Below are 19,579 nucleotides of genomic sequence, written 5' to 3' on the forward strand. Positions count from 1 at the left end.
CACTGTTTACAGAATTTTAAGTATTTTCAGAATGGACAGAATGAACGATAGAGTAAATGAGAATGTACTTTATAAATATTGTTTGTGTGACTTTATCAGCATGCTTCAATTTCAGCTTTTCTAATTTTTAAGCAATGTACAAATATGGTGAGACTCAAATTCACTGAAATAAAATGGGATACTTGCATTTGTGGTTATATCATAAATTAACATTTGTGTTCAGTTCAGTTTAAACTAAGAAGAAAAAAGAGCACTTACGCCCTGATTTGTCAAACATAACTGAAAACAGGAAGTCCCTTGGAGTCATGTAATAGTCGCCTTCGTATTCCAAGGAAGCAAACTGCATAAAACGTTTCTTTCGTATGGAAAGCTTTTCCGCCATCTCTTCATCTACATCATCTTCCTTCTAAAAGAGAGGGGGGAAATGACAGGTACACAGTTAAAACTGTAGTCTACCACAGTCATTAGCCGGAACTCAACAACAGAACTAGTTGTGAAATTCTTTTCTCAAACAGCATCTCTGACCCATGCTGCATGTGAAGCATTTTTGAAACCAAGGGGGACTTTAAAAACAGTTTGTGAGATTGTGTGCACATGTGTCTGCCGTTAAAGAAAACCCGCACAATATCCCACTGGGCATACCCAAGCTCTTTGACAAGACTCAAGCAACTCTCTAGAATGTTATAAAGATGTGAGAGTCTGAAGCCTACTACCATCTTTAATATATAAAGGACAATGCCATATCACTAGATTTGTTATTTAGTTTTACACTCATACTTCATTAATGTGCAACATTTTTTGGACATTGAAAAAGCAAACAACTAACAGTGGAGTAGAGAGAAAAGTTAGACTTTGTGGCTAAGATCCAAAGAGCCTAGAAAGAACTTCTGCACACACACAATCGACTACTTCTCCAAGCCTGACTTCCAGACCAAACCATATTCGACACTTCTGCTGTAGTGAATTATTTTGTGCCAAACTAATACTCTTTCTTATCAGTTCTTCTTGCCAGGGCTGTTGCTTGTCTGCCATCCTTAACCCTGATAGCCCCCCTCCTCAATAGTTCCCCTTCTTTTAACACCAGTAGTCCTCCTCCTTTTTCCTTTATATTTTTTCAGCTTATGAGAAAAGTCATATCATTCCACAAAATGCATGGATAAACACCAGAAAGAAATACTACAAAACAATACATCATAAAAAGCATAAGCATTTAGATATGTTAATGGTTGGGAAAAGCCAGGCTAAACAAGTTTGTGTTAAGTAACTGTCAAAAGCACATGATCGTCAGTGCCTGATGTACTGCAGAGAACTCATTCCAGGGGGAGGACACCACCACAGAGAAGGCCTGTTGCCATATTGCTGCTATATGGGACTCTGCAGGGTGTGGCATGGACAGCAAGGCCTCCCCTGGAGATCACAGTGGTCTAATGGGTCTATATAAGGGGAGATGATTTTTCAGGTAACCTGGTCCTAAGTTGTTTAGCACTCTCTATGTCAATAATAATAGCTTGAACCTGGCTCGGTAGCGAACTGGCAGCCGGTGTAGCACAGGTGTTACGTGTGCATGGCAAGGCACTCCACTTAACAGCTTTGCTGCAGCATTCTGCACTAACTGCATCTTCTAAGCCAGCCTCAAGGGCATCCCACATAGAAAGCATTACAGTAATCCGGTCTCAAGGTTACCTATGCATGGATCACAGTGGTTAAATTATCCCTGACCCAGGAATGGGCACAGTTGCTTCACCAGCCAAAGTTGGTAAAAGGTGCTCCGTGCCACGGAAATCACTTGGGCTTCTAATGACAATGATGAATCTAGGAGCACCCCCAAACTGCATACCCATTCTTTCATGGGCAGCGCAACCCCATCCAGAAAAAGGTAAACTCCATAATTCCTGTACCCAGGAACCACTTAACCACAGCACCTCCATCTTCTCGACACAGGCAGCATCTGTACCATGTGGGATATGCATCTGATTTAGGGTCTTGGTTTCAGATGCAGAAAGCGAGACGTGTGGAAGGCTGCTTCTGCACATTGGTTTTCTTCATTAGATCAGGCAAGGAATAATGGGGAAAGAAGACAGTGATAGAGTGTAAAAGCAAGAAAAAGAAAACAGTCTTCATCCTGTGGTTTAATGTTGCTTTAGCTTAAATTTCAAGGACAGTTACATGCACAAGATTATCCTATATTCAATTTCATTCTCCCTGTGACTCAGGGTTCCCTTCTCCTATCTCATGGACAATAATGACCCAAACGACTGAACAGCTGACACCCCAGGGTGGTGGCCTTCATCCAGCAGCCTGAACGTGAGCCAACAGTGTAACTGATTCCTGATGAGGACAAAGGAGAGTGCCAGCTGAACAAGCAACCTATGCCAAGTTTTTCCTAGATTGGGTGTACCCCATAAGAACAGCTTGTTTTTTAAATGTTCTAGTAGCAAACTAACCGCCCAGTCCTGGGCATGTTTACTTGGAAGTAACTCCCCCTAAGTTCAGTGGTAAGTGTGCATAGGATTGCAGTCCAAGTTACTGTGCTCAGTAACTATCTATGCTCAGAGACTGAAGCAGCAGTTTCTTGTTAAACCAGCCGCAATGCCATGGGCCTGCATTCAGCCTGAAGAGCTTTGAAACCTTCTGGCTATTGGTATGGATATGCACACACCATTACCCATGAAGAATGGTCACATTTCACTCTACCACAAGGCATTTATAACTGACATTAATTACACAATTTTGAATGGTTAGAATCAAATTCTTGTGAACTGTTTGTTGCTTGTTTTTAATTAGCAATATGATAATAAAAAGCTAAACAAAAAACAGACGTAACTTAAGAGTTTTCCTCTTTGCTCCTGGAGGTATCTAGACCCTTTCCTATTTTTCTGAAAGCGATAAATTGTTACTAATCTTTCAAAAGTTTTAGTAACATGCTTAAGTGCTTATTTAAGGTAACGGGGGAACGAAACCTTAGAATGTACAATAGGTCTAAAGTGCTCCAAATGTTCCCAGTAATAGGAGTTTTATGCTAGATATCCAACACCTTTTAATAAGCCAGTTTGTTAACAACTACAAACTCTGGGACAAAGCACCTGTTCAGGAATAAAGAAAATCATTTGTAACTGCAGAAACGCCCATTTGGACTAAACAAATTGGTTATCTGGGAATGCTGACCAATTGTTGTGTTGTGGGAGTGTGATTACATGTGGTCTCTGGTAAAGAAAGCAGGCTTATTTTTTTTTACAGCGTATTTGTATCAGTTTTCTATAGCTGGTCCCTTTTAAAGCAACAAAATTAAATGATTTCAGGGAATCTTTCTTTTCTCCTGAAAAGTTATCAATATAACTGATTTACAACTTTACTAAGGACTTGCATAAGAACTACCAAAAGCTGGGAATTAATTCTGCAAAAACCAATGTGAAATTATTCCCTTAAAATCATTGGCTCAGGCTACCCAAAAATCTAGTAGATTTCCTACCTCTCGTTTTCTGGGTAAAAAGCAGGCCAGCCTCGTTTGAAAGTCAGTATTTAGCCCAATATAAATTACACTCAGGAAATAATTCAACATCTTGTGTCCAGTATAGGTAGAGGTTTTTCTTAGTAGTCTATTCTGTATCTAAAGTAAATACTTTATTTTAAAACAAATTATTACCCATATTGGCTTTTACTCAGTGTATCCACATAATCTTAGAAATGGATATACTCTGAACTATTCAATGTATTCTAAAGCCTCTTACTCCAAATGCAGCATTGGAGCTAATACTCCATGTGTCAGCTCAGTGCCAACAGCAAATTGCAATGGCAAATACAGTGAACTCTTGTGATTGCTGCATAGAGCTTTATTAAGTAAACTAAAAGGCAGAAAGAATTCTAAGTTAAAATCACATGTGAATTAATAAAAGCCCATCCATTTACTATGAAAGCAGATTTATTTAAAAGACTCATAGCAAAGAAGATATTAAAACACACGTTAGTAAGGCACAATTAAAAGCTGAACACTAAGCAGATTTTAATTTAGTACCAATATCCTAGAAAAAAATTAAACCACAGTAAAATGTGTTCAGTTAATGTTAAGGGTAGAATTTCAGCTGAAGGCTTCAGTTGTTTTATTGTGTCTAGATACAGCAAGGGCGTTTCCACATATCATATGTTTTACCATAGCAAGGCACCAACTGAATTAATGGAGGATGAGGTTTCAGCCTTAACTCTAAACGTAGCTGCTTTTGTGGTTTTAAGTCAGACCTCCGGTGTTAACTGGGAATGTTAATAGCAGATCTCTAATAGTTAATGGCGAATTAGTCTTGAATGACTTCAAAGAAGTCTCCGGTGACGCAAGTGTCTTCGCCTCCCATTGACGTGGCAAACTGATCAGCTGCTAGGAAGCAATTTATGTCTGGGCATTATTTGAACACAATCTAGGGCCTGCAGAGAGACACGCTTCAAGGCAGTAGTTTTCTTTTCTCTGCAAGCTAATTTTTAATTTGAGCTATAAATCTTCTTGGGTTAATTGATTTTATTTGAAAAAAGACTGTAGTTTTCCTTCATTTTTTGGACTGCGTAAGAAATCTGGCCTGAGGCAGCTAAAACACCACACACACAATGTTTCCCTCCACCTGCTACAATTGCCTGTTAGGCTATTTAATTTAACTCAGGAGAAAACAATGGATCTTAATCACAGGCCATTTAGTTCTAGCTAAACAAGAATAAAGAACGTATAATTTTTTTTTCAAATCTTAACTTGTACTATAAATAATGTGGTAGGTACCTTGTTTGTAGTTATTAACAATGTGTTGTTCATGAATATTGCCTTGTTCTGGAAAATTGTTTCATACGTACATTGGAATCCAATGTGCGTTAACCCATATTGGATTAACATTTTCAAATACTTGGTGTGTATTCTTTTAATTTTCCCTGTACCATTTTCCTGCTTTTTGAAGAAAAATACGTTGTCCATATTTTTCTTCCCTAATGCGCTGTCACTTCCATTTTTTCCCCCAGTATAGTACAATTAAAGGGTTTATATAGCCAAGATAATTCACCACTCCCTTATATTGTCCCCACCTTTCATTTCCCTTCTTGCTTACTACTTGATTCCATACCTAACTATACTTCCATTCCCTTTTCTAGAAATTTTCTGGCTGGCTCAAAATACTTTGTCATCCTGACAACACATCACATACACATTTATTTGAGAATACATTTCTCTTCTGCTAATTCTTGTAAAATAAACTTTACATGGTCATTTGCAGACAATGATTATGTAAGGTTTTTCTCTCTCTGCTTTTTTCTAGCTAAGACCCTTTTCTAAGAAAGTATGTTACACAGTCCCTTGTATAAAACATGATTGCAAATTAGAAGGGAACCCATCCCCAGGCCCTTCCCCCTCTCTCCAAGCAGGGAAAATCTCTCATATCTGATCACTAGAAATTCTTCGTTAAGAAAAAATTGCTTAGTCCAATACCACAAGTCCTACCTGTTCAATATGCTGTTTCAAGGTGCAGCAATCTGACGGACAGAAAAATTTCTGATACCTTTAATAATGAATGATCTTTACTATCTCTTCACTCTGTTTTTTTCTAGTAGCACTACGAAGCCAATAGGGGGTGGGGGCAGGCAGGTTAAAAATCAAAGCCAGGTTAAGAGGAATATTGTCCTAAAGCAGCCTTCCCCAACCAGATGCCCCCAAGATTGTGTTGGCTGGGGATGATGGGAGTTGTAGTCCAACAATATTAAGGGCACCAGGTTGGGGAAGGCTGTCTTATAGACATCTTTAAAGTATGGGGCAAAGAGACAAAGCAAGACCTTGAAGTTTGAACATTTCCAATTAACTCTCTCCTTCCCTACCTCCAACAACAGTGAACAGTTCAAACATTACAAAAGTCCTACACACAGCAACTAGCATGCAGCAAAACACACACTTGTACAATCATAAAATATAATCACAAGGCATAAGACATCTACAAGCAGGTTGCAGTCTGATTCCTACACAGATGTTTGCAAGTTTATGTTTGAAGCATCACTTAGTGCAACCAGGACCCATCCACCGTTGATACAAGATATTAAAGGTCATGATAACCACCATGCGGAGAGAGACCATATGGTCTGTAGATGGAAGTTTCCAATTACAGTTGTATTTCAATCCCCAGTCTGTATTCTGGAAGCTACTGCATTATGAATGAATATGTATGTCACTGGTATTGCATTCTGGCTGCTAAAAAGCTTTGCATAGCTCAGGTTTTTTGCTTTTGTTTTTTAACCCAGCAAGCTCCAGCTTGGTTCAGATTTTTCCTGAAATATAAAGTGAAGGGGGTGGGGAGCTAGAGACATCTAAAGAGAACACAAAGGCAGGGAAGGTCCACAAGTTCTAACAAGAAAGGAACCAACATGTTTAACAAGCCATACATTTACACTCCAGCCTGCAAGTTATCACACCAAACTACTTCAAACTGACACTACGGCAATAATTGCTTGTACACATTTAAGATCTGTATACACATCCAGGGCTGCTATTTCTTTTTGCATTTTAGGAATCAGCCAGATTTTCTAGAAATTGGCTTAGAGAGAGAGAGAGACCTGTATGCTCCAATGAGAGATTGTGTTCTCACTGGTATATTTTGCTCTCTCCTCTCATGTCCTCCAACCATAACTAAGAGGTGCCAGTTCTCAAGCCTACCTGCAAGACATAGCCTGTGACCTGGGAGCCTTTTATTCCATTACAGTTCAGTTCATTTTATAATACGATCACAGACCCATTAAAAACAGATAAAAATACATCATAATCACTGAAAACAAAACAACATGATAATTCGCTACACAAGCAGGAAAATAAAAGCACAATCATTGAAACATACACATATTTAAAATACATAGACATAATTAAAACACAATGTGATACAAAAGATAAAACTATGGAATACAAGTTATAATTAGGATAAAGAAATCATCTTCCAAGACCTTTGGTTGGAGAAGAGGAACTTTGCCACTAACTCTGTTATTAACTTGTTTGTTGTTGTTGTTCAGTCATTCAGTCGTGTCCGACTCTTCGTGACCCCATGGACCATAGCACGCCAGGCCTTCCTGTCCTGCGCTCTCTCCCGGAGCGTGCTCAAGTTCATATTCATTGCATCCGTGATGCTATCTAGCCATCTCATCCTCTGCTGTCCCCTTCTCCTTTTGCCTTCAGTCTTTCCCAGCATCAGGGTCTTTTCCAGGGAGTTTTCTCTTCGCATTAGGTGGCCAAAATATTGGAGCTTCAGCTTCATTATCTGTCCTTCCAATGAGCACTCAGGGTTGATTTCCTTTAGGATGGACTGATTTGACCTCCTTGCAGTCCAGGGGACTCGTAAGAGTCTTCTCCAGCACCACAGTTCGAAAGCATCAATTCTTCGGCGCTCAGCCTTCCTTATAGTCCAGCTCTCACAGCCATACATTACTACTGGGAAAACCATAGCTTTGATTAGACGGACCTTTGTCGGCAAGGTGATGTCTCTGCTTCTTACTATGCTGTCTAGGTTGGCCATAGCTTTCCTCCCAAGGAGCAAGCATCTTTTAATTTCAGGGCTACAGTCACCGTCTGCGGTGATCTTGGAGCCCAAGAAAGTAAAATCTGTCACTGCTTCCATTTCTTCCCCTTCCATATGCCAGGAAGTGATGGGGCCAGATGCCATGATCTTAGTTTTTTTAAAGTTGAGTTTCAAACCAGCTTTTGCACTCTCCTCTTTCACCCTCAACAAGAGGCTCTTTAGATCCTCTTCGCTTTCTGCCATTAGGGTGGTATCGTCTGCATATCGGAGGTTGTTGATAATTCTCCCAGCAATCTTAATTCCGACCTCTGATTCATCCAACCCGGCGTTTCTCATGATGTACTCTGCATATAAGTTAAATAAGCAGGGTGACAATATGCAGCCTTGTCGTACTCCTTTCCCAATTTTGAACCAATCGGTTGTTCCATGTCTGGTTCTTACTGTTGCTTCTTGACCCTCGTACAGGTTTCTCAGGAGACAGGTAAGGTGGTCTGGTACTCCCATCACTTTCAGAATTTGCCACAGTTTGTTGTGATCCACACAATCAAAGGCTTTAGCATAGTCAATGAAGCAGAAATAGACGTTTTTCTGGAATTCTCTTGCTTTCTCCATGATGCAGCGAATGTTGGCGATTTGATCTCTAGTTCCTCTGCCTCTTCGAAACCCAGCTTGTACTTCCGGTAGTTCTCAGTTCGCATACTGCTGAAGCCTAGCTTGTAGGATTTTGAGCATCACCTTGCTGGCATGTGAAATGAGCGCAATTGTGCGGTAGTTTGAACACTCTTTGGCGTTGCCCTTCTTTGGAACTGGAATGTAAACTGACCTTTTCCAGTCTTGGGGCCACTGCTGAGCGTTCCAAATTTGTTGGCATACTGAGTGCAGTACTTTAACACCATCATCTTTTAGGATTTTAAATAGCTCAGCTGGAATACTGTCATCTCCGCTAGCTTTGTTGTTACTAATGCTTCCCAAGGCCCACTTGACTTCACTCTCGAGGATGTCCGGCTCAAGTTCAGTGACCGCACTATCATGGCTATCAGGGACATTCAGATCTTTCCTGTATAGTTCTTCTGTGTATTCTTTCCACCTCTTCTTAATCTCATCTGCTTCTGTTAGGTCCCTGCCTTCTTTGTCCTTTATCATGCCCGTCTTTGCACAAAACGTTCCCTTGAGATCTCCAATTTTCTTGAAGAGATCTCTAGTCTTTCCCATTCTGTTGTTTTCCTCGATTTCTTTGCATTGTTCATTTAAGAAGGCCTTCTTGTCTCTCCTTGCTATCCTCTGGAACTCTGCATTCAGTTGGGTATATCTTCCCCTTTCTCCCTTGCTTTTCGCTTCCCTTCTTTCGTGAGCTACTTGTAAAGCCTCATCAGACAGCCACTTGGCTTTCTTGCATTTCTTTTTCTTTGGGATGGATTTCGTTGCTGCCTCCTGAACAATGTTACGGACCTCCGTCCATAGTTCCTCAGGCACTCTGTCTATCAGGTCTAATCCCTGAAATCTATTCCTCACCTCCACTGTATATTCATCAGGGATATGATTTAGGTCATACCTGAACGGTTTAGTGGTTTTCCCGATGTTCTTCAATTTAAGCCAAAATTTTGCAAGAAGCAGCACATGATCTGAGCCACAGTCAGCTCCAGGTCTTGTTTTTACTGACTGTATGGAGCTTCTCCATCTTTGGCTGCAAAGGACATAATCAATCTGATTTCGATATTGACCATCTGGTGACGTCCATGTGTAGAGTCGCCTCTTGTGCTGTTGGAAAAGAGTGTTTGCTATGATCAGCATGTTCTCTTGGCAAAACTCTATTAGCTTTTGTCCTGCTTCATTTTGTACACCAAGGCCATGCCTGCCTGTTATCCCGGTGATTTCTTGACTTCCTACTTTAGCATTCCAATCCCCTATGATGAAGAGGACATCTTTTTTTGGTGTTAGTTCTAGAATGTGTTGTAGGTCTTCATAGAACTGATCAACCTCAGCTTCTTTGGCCTCAGTGGTTGGGGCATAGACTTGATTTACTCTGATGTTGAATGGTTTGCCTTGGATTCGTACTGAGATCATTCTATCATTTTTAAGATTGTACCCCAGTACTGCTTTTCCCACCCTTTTGTTGACTATGAGTGCTACTCCATTTCTTCTAAGGGATTCTTGCCCACAATAGTAGATATGATGGTCACCTGAATTAAATTCGCCCATGCCTGTCCATTTTAGTTCGCTGATTCCCAAGATGTCGATGTTCAATCTTGCCATCTCATGTTTGACCACCTCCAGCTTACCTTGATTCATTGATCTGACATTCCAGGTTCCTAAACAATATTGTTCTTTACAGCATCGGATTTTCTTTTCACCACCAGACACATCCACAGCTGAGTGTCCTTTCGGGTTTGGCCCAGCCGCTTCACTCTTTCTGGCGCTACTTGGAAATACCCTCTGCTCTTCCCCAGTAGCATATGGGACACCTTCCGACCTGAGGGGCTCATCTTCCGGCATCATATCTTTTAGCCTTGTGATACGTTCCATGGGGTTTTCTTGGCAAGAATACTGGAGTGGGTTGCCATTTCCTTCTCCAGTGGACCATTTTGTCAGAACTCTCTGCCAAGACCTGTCCGTCTTGGGTGGCCCTGCATGGCATAGCTTATGGCTTCACTGAGTTACGCAAGCCACTTCGCCACAACAAGGCAGTGATCCATGAAGGGGCAGTGTTTGTACCAGCCAAGAAATACAGTCCCGATGTCCTTCCAGGGCATTTTCTCATAACAGGGCAAAGTAGTTTACTATGTTCCTCCCTGAGGGCTACATTAAAAAAAAAATTACCTAAAGTTTCAACTACTTCATCTCCGCAAGGACACAAGTGATCCTCATATGGGACACCCTGGTAGCACCCTTCCAACACTGTAGAAGGAGAGAGTTAACGACTGCCCTAGATAAGACATGGCGATACTTGGGGATAATCAAATTATCCAGATATCTGGCATATCTTGAGAATTCAGAAATTAAACCAAAATGTACTGGAGAGCAAGTTCTTGGGCATTTATTAGAGAGTATTGAAAATCAATTTCCTTGATCTGTTGTTCTAAAATAGATTTTACAGCAGAAAAATCTCGTATGTATGTATGTATGTATGTATGTATTTATTTCTATACTGCCCAATAGCCAAAGCTCTCTGGGCGGTTCACAAAAATTAAAACCAAACAACACACAATAAAACAATTTAAAATATATAGAACATTAAAACCACAATATAACAATACAACCACAATAAAACCTAGCAGCAGTGCAGGAGTTTAAAATACAGATTTTTAAAACAGCAAAGCTAAAAGTTTAGAAAGCAAAAATGCTAAAATGCCTGGGAAAATAAAAAGGTCTTCACCTGGCGCCAAAAGGAATACAATGTACGTGCCAGGCGAACCTCACTAGGGAGCTCATTCCAGAGCCGGGGTGCCACAGCAGAAAAAGCCCTCCTCCTAGTAGCCACCCGCCTCACTTCCTTTGGCAGGGGCTCACAGAGAAGGGCTGCTGACGATGATCTTAAGGTCCGGGCAGGCACATATGGGAGGAGGCGATCCTTCAGGTAACGTGGCCCCAAGCTGTTAAGGGCTTTGAATGTTAACACCAGCACTTTGAATCGGGCCTGGAAATGGACTGGCAGCCAGTGCAGCTGAAAAAGTACTGGCATAATATGAGATTGCAGGCCAGTCCCTGTTAACAATCTTGCTGCCCTGTTTTGGACCAGCTGAAGTTTCTGGACCGTTTTCAAAGGCAGCCCCAGGTATAACGCATTGCAGTAATCCAGACGAGAAGTTATCAGAGCATGGATAACTGTAGCTAGGCTATCTCTGTCCAGGTAACGGTGTAGGTGGTATACCGGCCTAAGCTGATAATAAGTGCTCCGTGCCTCTGAGTTCACCTGTGCCTGAAGTGACAGTTCTGGATCCAACAGCACCCCCAAACTACAAACGTGATCCTTTAGGGGGGTGTGCAACCCCCTCCAGAACAGGTTGAATATCACCTAGCCGGGCAGACAAACCACCCACTAACAGTACCTCCATCTTGTCTGGATTGAGTCTCAGTTTATTGGCCCTCATCCAGTCCATTACTATGCCCAGGCCCTGATTCAGAACAGCCACTGCCTCACCTGGGTTTGATGAGAAAGAGAGGTAGAGCTGGGTGTCATCCGCATATTGATGGCACCTCAGCCCACACCTCTGGATAACCTCCCCAGCGGTTTCATGTAGATGTTAAACAGCATGGGGGATGAAATAGAGCCCTGTGGAACCCCATGGCACAATTGCAATGGCACAGAGCAATAACCCTAAGCACCACCTTCTGGAATCGGCCATCCAAGTAGGAGCAGAACCACTGCAGTGCAGTGCCTCCAACTCCCAACCCAGACAACCTATCCAGAAGGATACCATGGTTGAGGGTATCGAAAGCTGCTGAGAGGTCCAGAAGAATCAACAGGGTCGCACTCCCCCTGTCCCTCTCCCAGCAGAGGTCATCCCACAGGGCGACCAAGGCAATTTCCGTTCCAAAACCAGGCCTGAAGCCCGATTGAAATGGATCTAGATAATCCGTTTCATTCAACAGTGCCTGGAGCTGTCCTACAACCACCCGCTCAAGCACCTTGCCCAGGAAGGGGATGTTGGCCACTGGCCTATAATTACTAACATCCTCTGGGTCCAGGTTAGGCTTTTTCAGGAGTGGTCTAATTACCGCCTCTTTTAAAGCGGCAGGTACCACTCCCTCTCTCAAGCAGGAATTTACAACCTCCTGGACCCAGCCAGACATCCCCTCCTTTTTTGATTTAATAAGCCATGAAAGGCAAGGGTCAAGCACACAAGTGGTCCATCGGACTTGGCCAAGCACCTTGTCCGCATCCTCAGGCCTCAGTAACTGAAATTCATCCAATAAAACTGGCCACACGGTGCTCTCAACGTCTCTACCAATGGAACTGCATTAATCGTGGTGTCCAATTCATGACGAATCTGAGCGAATCTGACCACTTCAAAGTGCCGTGCAAACTCGTCACAGCGTGCCACCGAGGGTTCCACCATCTCTCTCCCTGGCCCAGAATATAACAGGCTGCGAACCACTCAGAAAATCTCCGCTGGACGACACTGAGAAGATGCAATGCTGGTGGAAAAGAACTTTCTCTTTTCCACCTTCACTGCCACAGAGTAGGCTTGATAGTGGGCTCTTACCTGTGTTCGGTCAGACTCAGCACGGGTTTTCCTCCACCTGTGTTCTAGCCGTCTCCCCTCTTGCTTCATTGCCTTCAGCTCAGGTGTATACCAAGGAGCTGGCCAGGCTCTGCTCAGAGGGAGAAGGCGCTTGGGTGCGATCATGTCAACCGCCCGAGTAATCTCTGCATTCCACAGAGCAACCTAGGCTTCCACAGGAGCACCAGCCATACCAGCAGGAAAATCCCCCAGAGCCCTCTGGAATCCATCAGAATCCATTAATCTCCAGGGACGGACCATTTTAATAGGTCCCCCACCCTTGCAGAGCGGGAAGACTGCCAGGAGTCTAAACCTCAGCAGGAAGTGATCTGACCATGACAAAGGGACAGATGTTAATTCCTCCACTTTCAGATCACCATCCTCCTGCCCAGTCGAGAAAACCAGATCAAGCATGTGTCCTTTTATATGCGTTGGGCTGATGACATGTTGGGACAGCCCCATGGTTGTCATGGCGGCCATGAAGTCCTGAGACGCCCCGGATACAGTGGCCTCGGCATGGAAGTTGAGATCCCCCAGGACCATCATCCTAGGGGTCCTCAACATCAAGTCCGAGACCACCTCCGTCAGCTCAGGCAGGGAGTCTGATGGGCAGCGGGGTGGGCAGTACACCAACAGAATCCCGAATCTGTCCCGGGTACCCAACACAAGGTACAAACACTCAAGATCTGCACTCGAATGAGCAGGAAGCCTGGAAAGGGAGATTGAATTCCTATAGACCATGGCAACCTCCCCTCCCCGACCCTCAAGTCGGTGTTGGTGCTGCACCGAGTAACCAGGAGGGCACAGCTGGGAGAGAGTGACCCCTCCCAGTTCCCCCACCCAGGTCTCAGTAATACATACCAGGTCAGCCCCCTCATCCACAATCAAACCATGGATTAGGGAGATTTTATTTTGGGCTGACCTGGCATTCAGCAGCAGCACCACCAAACCCGAGGGCAGACTGGTAAGGAACCATCAGGTTGGGGGAAGAACCAGAAGAGGGGACAGCTGTAAGGTGTCTAGCCCCCCTTCTCCTCAGCTGGCCTGTTAATCCCCCAATGCCATACCTTCCCCTGCCCGTGACCACAGTTATAGTGGCACCTCCCCAACCCCCTGAATTGCCCAATAGTCCTCCCATATAGTCCTCGTATGCAGAGGAAATCCATGGAAAGGCATAATAAATACAGTTTAATAGTAAAACCTTTAACCCATGAACTGGTAAAGACATCTTTTTGTAAACAACAGACATAACCTAAAGATAGTTCAACATAAACAATCTTTAACCAATATCAGAAGGCAAGGGACCAATCTCTGCATTCTACAGATGCAAGGCCAGCCTCCAGCTGTAGACACACATCTTGGCATTCCATAAAGTGAATACCAGAAGTTTGAAAGAACACTCTTAACAGTTGTCAGGGTGGACACTGAGCCCATAGAATCCCAGAGTAGTTCTGATTCTGAGGAAGAGGAGCCGCTCCTGGGAGAGGAGCGCGCTCATCCTTCCCAGGGCCAACAGCTGACAGAGATTCCTCCCACTGGCATTCCTAGCATAGATAGCAGTCGTGGGAGTGAGAGAGCGCAGGAAGCAGACTTGCTGGACGCGCGACGCCGACGCAGGGAGCGGCGCCAAATGGAGGGCGTGGAAAGGAGGCGCAGTGCCCGGTTGGCGCGCAAACAACGGTTACGCCCAGAGGATCCAAGGGAAAAGGGGAGGGACTCTCCCTAGCCCATAAGTTGGGAGTCTGCCAGTGATTCTCCTTCAAACGGGGACCAACTGTTCCAACTTAGGGCATAGGTACTCTGCTGCTCATATCTAGTTGCTAACAGTAGAGTTGTTAAGTTGTAAAGAATAAAGCTTTGAAAAGAATCCCTTTGTCTGTGTCTGGACTTGGCTACTGGATTAGACTGAGAGAGGCCTCCAAGGAGCCCTTGACAGCAGTTGAATGAAATCCCTGATTCCATATTGGTGCACGATACAATAATTGGGACAAAATTTTGGCCTTGAATACTTGTAAGGCAGCAGAAATAAATTGTGCCCCCTTAGTATAGAAAAATCAAAGTACTATCTTAGTTGTATTCTGAGCTGCCTGGACTGCAGACTGTCTATGGGTGGTCCTTTCTCCTATGACAAAAAAAAAGAGAGTCCGGTGGACCTTAAAGATAGTATTTATTGTGGCATACACTTCCATGACCTAGAGCCTGCTTCATTCATCGGATGAAGTTATTATCGACTGACACATATATACAAATACCAAACTAGAGGAAAAATGGTAAACGGTGTGGCCAAAAAAGCCATGAAAGGCAAGAGTTAGTGTGGGACATTTCTGTAGAACACTCAAAATGTATACAAGCTATGCACAGTGACCTATCATAATATCAGTGCTTGGTGACAATTAGTGTTGTGAATGGTCACTGCATGTTAACTTGTATACATTTTCTATAGAAATGTCACTTACTGTATCTCTTGCCCTTCATAGCTTTTTGATCAGATATTTAAAATGTTTATTCTCATATGGATACACAGACAGTACACCAACTGAGGCTAACATGGATCTGATAAAGTGGGCTCTAGTCCACAAAAGCGTCTGGGACAATAACTTCATTAGTTTTTAAGATGTCACAAGACTTTTGTGTTTACTATGCTTTCCCCTTTACAGCAAAGCTACCCTAATTCCAACATGGCTACCCTTCTGGAATTCTTCCAACGAGTAATTGCGGGTTGTGATTACACACTCTGTACATCTATTAGAGCTGTACACAAACGGCTTCTCAAAATTCTCCAGCCTATTTGTGGGTGGGGAAATTGGGGGGACAATTTCACCAAATTTCTCCTAGGGGGGGAAAAATTCTCCAAGTTTCTCACAGATAGGGCGGACTATTGGCAGTGGTTGTAGCACGGTTTCTTTCTTTTTTCCTAAGGGTTTTTGGTTTATTGCACTGCTTCTGTAGGTGGCAACAGCATCACCTGTGGTGAGGCTTCCATTTTTTTGAGGCAGAAGTTTGAATTTATTTTGGTGGTATTTTTGAGCTTACCTAATCACTGTGAAGTGGCTGAGGGAGCTGTGTGTGTTTTCTCTCTCTATTATGCATCTTTCCATTGCTCTGCAGCCTTCCAGGTCACATGCACTTCCTGAACTGAAAAAGTGCCATGGGAGGAATTCCTTCATGATATCTTCCTCATGATGGCTTTAACTGAAGTACGGGAAGCCAAGGAGGCTACAGGCTGCCACAGAGGTAATTTACAATGACAGACAGGACTCTCATGCACACTCCTTGGCCACCTCCTAAGTAAGGTAAGCACAAGAACCTTAAACCCAACCCAGAAATTTCTTCTCATCCTTTGAATTGCTTTTCAAAAGCAATTTCTTTTCTATCAAATTTAATGAGAATGGTTGAAAAAATGTGGATATTTTTGGCACAGCACTAATATCTATCCTTTGTACTATTATTTCGAATCGGAAGCTGAGCCTCAACATCGAAAGAGGTTCAGAGTTGTGCCTTGGGAATCCCTGGCTCAAATTAAGCTCTGTCTCTAAAGAAGACTATCAGGGTAAAATGAACACATCAAGAGGAAAGGTGTGTAAGAGAGAAAACAGAAGTGGAAAAGGCTACAAAGGGTGGGGAAAAGAACTCAGAAAATTAGGAAAATTAAGAAATCAATAAAGCATTTGTTGTCTGAGAACATATGAAAGATAAAAGTTGTGGGAAAACTGGCAAATTGAGAGGAAGAGGATGATTAGGAGATAAATGTATGAAGGCAGGAGAGGCAACCCATACAGGAAGAGTAGAAACCTGTGATCTGCCTTCAATAACTCAGGTGAAAGCCACCAGGCCTGAATTTTAAGCTGACACCTGGATTCCTACACACACTAAAAACCTGAAAGTCAAAAATACACATGAAATAGGTGATTAAGAGTACTCTCTCAGTGATTAGAAATACAGGCACTGTATTAAAGAGTTGATATAAAAATATACATATTTAGCGCTATCCTTTATTTATTTATTACAATGATATACCACTTAATATAATAAAATCCGAGACCTGGGGGAAGGGTAGGTGGAGTCACAGTAGTGTATCGTGATTCTATCCCCCTGTCCAAGTGCCCCATTCCATAGTCTTCCAGTTTCAAGTGTGTGTATCTGAAGGTATAGAGCAAAATCTAAATATAGGGACTGTTGGCTTGTCTGAAATGAGCTTATACTCAAAATATCTCGGCCATCAATTTTGTATACCAAAAGTATGCTTACCTTTATTCATAAATATAATTGGGGAAAAACCCAATATTGCATCTTTTCAGGATCATTCCACACTTCTAAATGTGGGTAGAAAATGGAACCCTTAAACCCACAAAGTTGGTGCTGGGATATGATATTTGACTTTTGTTGTTAACAGTCTGTAGACATTTTAGTAAAGAGCAGTTTTGTGAAGCTTGTAAGCCTCTATCAAGAGAAGTTCATTCAATAAAAGCTATCATCTTACCTGTTTTGTGCATTTAGTTTTCCCTTGATAAAATATGTACTGGTTTAAAGAGAAACCCCAAATGCAGGGGTTATCTACTTTTGTCTCTAGATAAATGCTCTCTTTTGTAATGATACTAGCAGAGGGTTAAGTTAATACTGACCCTTGTTTTAACCTACATTCTAAGGTTCCCTTTCCCCTGCCTCTCACATGGATAGGTTTCAGTTAGGTTCTGCATAAAGCTTTTGAGACTGTTGTCTCTGTTTCACCAGTTGGTAAGTTGTGGAAACTGACTATAGAACAGTGTGCTTATACATTACATTTATGCCAATAAGCAGGCACTGTGATTCAGCAGTGTTGAAACAAGGCTGGCAACTCATGATCTTAGCACTTACCGGATGTCAAATAGTTTTCAGCCACAGGGACTAGAAATAGAGGTTCCACATGGGTTTGAAATCATCTAGGCCAGCCTACCCTAACTAGGTGCCTTCTAGATGTGTTGAGACTACAAATCCCATTTTCCCCAGCCAGTATGGCCAGTGGATAAACCAAGATGTAGGATTGATTCAAAATGCTCCTCTTATCAGAAGACAATGACTGGTAATCACCTTGTAGTGCATATAAGAGGCAGGCAAGCTAGCTAGCTAATGGGACCAGACATTTATTTAGCTCCACCACTAGGTATCTAGCCAGCTTTAAAAGTCTCGGCTTACATGGGCAATGGTTGCAGACTGGAAGTTTTATTAATATCACTGATCTCCACATGACCCAACCATGATGTAATGGCAGAAGTCACATTGCAATGGATAGAAAACGGTTTTGTGAATCTACCCGTACAGTCAAGATTATGTAATAAGGGTTGTCACTTGAGAATTGCTATGTACACACCATTGTGTACACACCATTATGCCACTGAACAGTTTCACTGGGAAACCCTGAATTCTATTACCTCTATCCACTTCAGTTCTATGACCTCTAACCCTATTTCATAAATCTTTCAGGTCCCCATTTGTCATCTTTTTTCTAAACTAAAAAGCCACGAACACTTTAACCCTGATTGATTGGTTAAATTTCTATACTGCCTTTCTGAAACCAACCAAGGTGCTTTACAGAAAGTTCAGAAAATAAAAACCATACTAAAATAAAAACATAGCAAAACATGAAAAAATGTTAAAAATTACAAAACAATTTTAAAAGCTCAGCTAAAATGATGTGACCCCCTTCCTGAACATAGTACACTCCAGCGTTTGGGAAGTACGGAGAAAGCCCTTTCCTGTGTGCCCAAAAAGCGGGTCTCTGCAAGCGAAGGTGTCTTCAAAAGTGCCTCTCCTTCTGTACTTAGTAACTGAGCAGGTTCACAGCAAGAAAGGTGGTGCCTCAGATAGCCAGGTCCAAAGCTGTTCAGAGCTTTAAAGGTTAAATCCAATATCCTGAATCAAGCCCAGAAGACCACTGGTAACCAGTACAGAGCTTTGAGTATAAGGGTGATGTGATCACGATATCGTGCCCCAGTTAGCAGCCTAGCTGCCTCATTTTGCATGAATTAAAGCTTCCAGACACTCTTCAAGGGTAGCCCCATACAGAGTGCATTGCAATAGTCTAACTGTGATGTAATCAAGGCATGGCTACCTGTTGCCACTGATAACTGAGCCACTTGATAAATGGAGAACCAGTGAAGTGTAATGGTTAGCATGTTGGATTAGGGCTGGGGAGACTAGGATTCAAATCCCGTCTCAGCCATGAAGCTGACTGGGTGATCTTGGGATAGTCATAATCTCCCAGCTTAATTTATCTCACAAGGGTGTCATTAGGTTCTTAGAGGAAGGGCAAGATATAAAAAGCAATAAATAAATAAAATGCAGGCCTGCAGGTGCAAGTGAGCTATCACAGATCAAGTGGGATGACCAGATGTTACCTGGTATGCAGTGCTCTAATGAAGTGAATGCACAAATGCAGCAAGTGATGAGACAACAAAGAACAATAAATGCATGGTGTGGGACTCTGGACAATGAAAAGTGTTATTCATATTCAGTAGTAATGGGACTTTATAGTGAACTCTCTCTCAGGGCTCTTGCAAAAGCAAATAAGGAATGCAAAATCGTTATAAAAGTTAAACACACAATACAAATCATTAAAAGTAAATTTACTAAAGATCATGCAACTGAGACATGCCCTTGAATCCCAGCACTAAACAGCTGAGCCAATGCAAAACAAGACACAGGTCAAGATCTAAAGAGCCATGCAACTAATTCCACATGCCAAATAGGGCTTTCGGCTTGTGTTTCTCAGACAGCAGCCCCCATGCCACCTGCCAAGCTACTAGTGAAGTGGAAAGAACTTTTAAAAGGAGATTGTGATATAGCATGCCCCCTTCTATTTAAAGA

At 42.6% G+C, this 19,579-nt stretch overlaps 1 protein-coding gene across 4 annotated transcripts in view; it reads right to left on the reverse strand.

Moving 5' to 3' along the window:
- The window catches only part of MICU2 (mitochondrial calcium uptake 2), a 117,283-nt gene that overhangs the window by 49,009 nt on the left and 48,695 nt on the right, over positions 1-19,579 (reverse strand). For all 4 annotated transcript variants that reach the window (XM_084842872.1, XM_084842871.1, XM_084842870.1 and 1 more), the window contains exon 2: positions 259-406. In XM_084842872.1, the coding sequence (XP_084698998.1) occupies positions 259-382 (124 nt within the window). In that variant the 5' untranslated portion in view covers positions 383-406. The remainder of the gene's footprint in view (positions 1-258; positions 407-19,579) is intronic.

This window comes from Heloderma suspectum, chromosome 3 (genome assembly GCF_057233095.1).
Source record: "Heloderma suspectum isolate Gila_16-S chromosome 3, 16-S_ref, whole genome shotgun sequence".
NCBI classification, from domain to species: Eukaryota; Metazoa; Chordata; class Lepidosauria; order Squamata; family Helodermatidae; genus Heloderma; species Heloderma suspectum.